The 4,412-nt window shown below is 38.5% G+C and overlaps 2 protein-coding genes and 1 long non-coding RNA gene across 3 annotated transcripts in view; 2 read left to right on the forward strand and 1 right to left on the reverse strand.

The window, feature by feature from the left end:
* LOC100641083 (protein FAM76B-like) overlaps nucleotides 1-1,848 on the forward strand; it is an 11,924-nt gene extending 10,076 nt beyond the window's left edge. Inside the window, exons 8-9 of the mRNA XM_019995871.1 lie at nucleotides 1,517-1,678; nucleotides 1,812-1,848. Of these exons, the coding sequence (XP_019851430.1) occupies nucleotides 1,517-1,640 (124 nt within the window). The 3' untranslated portion in view covers nucleotides 1,641-1,678; nucleotides 1,812-1,848. The remainder of the gene's footprint in view (nucleotides 1-1,516; nucleotides 1,679-1,811) is intronic.
* A 619-nt stretch (nucleotides 1,849-2,467) lies between these two features.
* LOC109581607 (uncharacterized) overlaps nucleotides 2,468-4,412 on the reverse strand; it is an 11,167-nt gene continuing 9,222 nt past the window's right edge. The window contains exon 2 of the mRNA XM_019995868.1: nucleotides 2,468-2,667. Within this exon, the coding sequence (XP_019851427.1) occupies nucleotides 2,559-2,667 (109 nt within the window). The 3' untranslated portion in view covers nucleotides 2,468-2,558. The remainder of the gene's footprint in view (nucleotides 2,668-4,412) is intronic.
* LOC109581611 (uncharacterized) lies at nucleotides 4,049-4,406 on the forward strand. Its single transcript, XR_002184697.1, has 3 exons — nucleotides 4,049-4,066; nucleotides 4,114-4,269; nucleotides 4,355-4,406. It is a non-coding gene; the product is annotated as an uncharacterized LOC109581611 (long non-coding RNA).

The following is a 4,412-nucleotide window of genomic DNA, read 5'->3' on the forward strand; positions in this document are numbered from 1 at the left end:
TCACAGCACACCCTCAGCTCAATATAATCAGTAGTGGCTGTGTCAAATTTCCTGTAGAACCATGGTAAGTATGGTGATGAACAGCAGGTTGCTTGTTCATCGGCTATACAGCCCTGACCATCCCAGAGTGGATCGGCACTTCCTCCTTCACAATAATAATTGTTTCCAATAAATGAAGGAACTTGTTGTATGCTACCAATAGTACATGGACAATTGTTTTGTCCATTAGCATAAATGGATGTTGCTGATGATGCAGCAAAAGTCCAGACATGTTGACGAGGGGATCCACGTGTAACACTCACACCATCAACATAAGAAGAATCGATATTGTTGCGTTGAGGGTTGTCATTACTAAGAGCATCAGGAGTAGCTTTTGAATATCCCTCCACTCTACCACAAATCTGTGAATAACTGATACCATTAGTAAGGAACTTGGCCGCTGGTGTACAGCTACCACCATCAGACTCTGGTCTTCCACAAGATCTCTTCCCTCCTATAGTGTACTGCCTAAACCCAGTGGGACAGCTCTGTGTAGCATCAGACATATCCAGATATGCTACTCTTGTCCATCCTCCTCCTAAACCACAGAGCTGGTCCATGTTACAGTACATAGTTTTGTAATTGACGTAATAGTAACCAGTTTGATTGTTGGGGTGTAATCTCTTTATGTCTTCACAAGAGAGTATTGGCTGTAATGATGATAACCGTGTAGTTTGGTTTTGCAGTTCAGTAGCTACACTTGAAACATGATCAGTTGCATTGTTCAATTGGAGAGTTAGTTGGTCAATTTGCTTGCTTTGTTTCTCGAGAGCCATCTTCAGCTGTCCAACTTGCTTGCTTTGTTTCTCGAGACCCATACTTATCTCATTAACTTTTGCTTGTAAAAGAGTGTTATTCTTAACAAGTTCAACCGATATAGGATGTATCATGTCACCACAGACACTGTCACCACCTCCTCTGATTATGCCAACCAATAAAGCAATGAGTACAGCCAATATTCCTATTGCTATGCTAATTTTACACAGAGACGGACATCTTGATCTATCAAGGTGTTTATCATCTTGAGCCGAGATAGACTCTTGTGTCTCATGTGTCTGGCCCCTACGAGCTTCCATCATAGATTAGACCACGCCCATGGAGGAAAAACCGTAAATGATGCCCAAATTAGATGAATAAAAAAAGAAAGTGAGCCGTTTATGATAAATTATGTGTAGGTTGATGGAAAGAAACTCTAGGTACGTGAATAAAATTTAATAGTCTAATAATAATAATGTATTATGTGCATGGATTCTGTTTTTATTCATAGTGGTATTAGCAATAAGAAGCAAGAGCCAAGAGATAGAGAGAAGTGAAGATGAGCATCGAAAGTAAGCAAAAAGAGCGTGACTCACTAGTGGCAAAAACTTTCATTAAGTACATGTACTTCAATTACAATGAAAGTAATTGGGGAGGGTGTTTCAGACCCAAATCTCATTATTACTGGTTGTAAGCAACAATAATCTGACTCTGATAATAGGGTAGAGGTTGTTGATCCTTTTAATAATGAGATCATGCAGCAACTGGAGAAAGCGCAGTATGAGATTGTAGCACTACAGAAACAGACTAGTCCTCGCCTACGCAAAGCTGGGCGAGGCCAATAAAACTGAAGGACCAGCAACTTCTTGAAAAAGACAAACAAGTACAATACAAAATATTAAATATTAATATTAATTACAACAAATTCGTATAATATGCATATACATAAGGAGCCAATATTAATGTGTTAAGTACCAAAATTATTTTTTAATTGTTCAGTCACTTATATTTTATAGATTTGTACACTGAGAGCTGAGAACTCTGAGAAAGATAGAGAGCAGAATGAAGAAAAACAGAATTCAAACTCTCCAAAGAGAGAAAACTGAATTACAAGTAATATCATTTTAACTTGAACCAAGGCCTGACATTTATGTCTTTTTTTCTCATACCATATAGTGGGAAATTTTCGAGGATAACAAATTTCGCAGATTTTTTCATGATTCATGAAATTAAATTCCTTGAAAATCAATTTAATACGGTATAAGATGGCAGATTAGTGGAAATTCGCAAAAATTAATTCCGCAAACTTCCGGATACGGATCATTTGCGAAATTTATTATCCTCGAAAAAACTCGCTATACGGTATTACAGAGTCAAAGAACTCATGAACTTGTCACTAAAGAAGCAGGTATCATCACAATCACACAAACCAAAAACAAAGCCACCTACTCTCCCCCCTCATCCCTCCTGACACTCACTCAGACTGCCATACTAACACGCATTCACATTCAATGCTGGCCATAATTTAGTTATTATTATTATTTTTTTTTTTTACCTTGGGAGATAAATTATTAACAATACTTTGTTATTGCTAGTGATATTAATTTTTTTTTTAATTTAAAAGTGATCCCTTTGATATTTGGTACTGATCCATTGAAATTCCTTCCACATCTTAATTTATGATTATTTTTGTCTAAAAGGCTCCAAAAACTAGAGCATAATTTGTATACTATTAATTTAAAATTTAGCAAAAATGTCTATTGTCATTTTATATAAATTTCATATAAACTAACAGGAACATCTTCATCATGAATGGCCTCGTCACAGCACACCCTCAGCTCAATATAATCAGTAGTGGCTGTGTCAAATTTCCTGTAGAACCATGGTAAGTATGGTGATGAACAGCAGGTTGCTTTTTCTTTGGGTAAACAGTCCTGACCATCCCAGAGTGGATCAGCACCTCCTCCTTCACAATAATAATTGTTTCCAATAAATGAAGGAACTTGTTGTGTGCTACCAGGAGTACATGGACAACTGTATTGTCCATCAGCATAATTGGATGTTGCTGATGATGCAGCAAAAGTCCAGACATGTTGACGAGGGGATCCACGTGTAACACTCACACCATCAACATAAGAAGAATCAATATTGTTGCGTTGAGGGTTATCATTACTAAGAGCATCAGGAATAGCTTTTGAATATCCCTCCACTCTACCACAAATCTGTGAATAACTGATACCATTAGTAAGGAACTTGGCCGCTGGTGTACAGCTACCACCATCAGACTCTGGTCTTCCACAAGATCTCTTCCCTCCTATAGTGTACTGCCTAAACCCAGTGGGACAGCTCTGTGTAGCATCAGACATATCCAGATATGCTACTCTTGTCCATCCTCCTCCTAAACCACAGAGCTGGTCCATGTTACAGTACATAGTTTTGTAATTGACATAATAGTAACCAGTTTGATTTTTGGGGTGTAATCTCTTTATGTCTTCACAAGAGAGTATTGGCTGTAATGATGATACCCGTGTAGTTTGGTTTTGCAGTTCAGTAGCTACACTTGAAATACGATCAGTTGCATTGTTCAATTGGAGAGTTAGTTGGTCAATTTGCTTGCGTTGCTTCTCGAGAGCAATATCAGTGTCAATCTTCAGTTGCTCAAATTGCTTGCTTTGTTTCTCGAGAGCCATACTTACCTTGTTAAACTTTGCTTGTAAGAGAGTGTTATTCTTAACAAGCTCAGTAACAGATATAGGTATGTCACGGTCACCACCTCCTCTGATATCTATGATCATGCCAACCAATAAAGCAATGAGTACAGCCAATATTCCTATTGCTATGCTAATTTTACACAGAGACGGAGTAAATCTTGATCTATCATTAAGGTGTTCATCATCTTGAGCCGAGATAGACTCCTGTGGCATGTGTGGTGTCTGGCCCTTTCTAGCTTCCATCATAGATTCATAGATATTCTATTATGAACGTGAAGCGTGGGCTACGCCCACGCTTCCGTTTCCAATCCCTTTCCTTTACTCTATTATCTATGATCAGAGGAGGTAGGACACGGTTGACCTTTGATTAATAATTGCAAAGTTCAATGGACCTTTTGCACTTAAGCGATTCTAATTAACGCGCACCCAAAGTGGTGGTAAAATGGCGGATTTTTGGAGGAAAGACAGGCTGAACAATCTTCTCTTTTATCCAGCCATTCTAGCTGTAGGAGCCACTTTGAGCTGTCCTTTTGTTTCAGTATACTCTATTTATCTCTTCTGTAAGCTCTTTGGTTGCTGTTTTGGCTTTTATAGCATTTTATCATAGGAATATTCTCACCCATTGGCAATTCCCGTTTTTCTAAATTTTGCTTTCAGGAGCCAGGGCGCTTGCCCTTCCATTGCCATGAAGACAGAAGTGCATTCAGCTGAGTCCTATGACTAGTGTCTATCATCAGAGTTAGTCTCAGTTCATCAGGACAAGGTACGGTGGAATAACTCACTCAGTTGTCATGTTGCAGCTGGAGTGTGGATGATTATGACCATCTTTTCACTTCTTAAAACTATAGGTTGGCTCTTTTATAGGTAGTTGAGGCATGCAAGAGCTCATTCTTTATCTGTACATTC

Source organism: Amphimedon queenslandica, unplaced genomic scaffold (assembly GCF_000090795.2).
Source record: "Amphimedon queenslandica unplaced genomic scaffold, v1.1 AMPQUscaffold_13429, whole genome shotgun sequence".
NCBI classification, from domain to species: Eukaryota; Metazoa; Porifera; class Demospongiae; order Haplosclerida; family Niphatidae; genus Amphimedon; species Amphimedon queenslandica.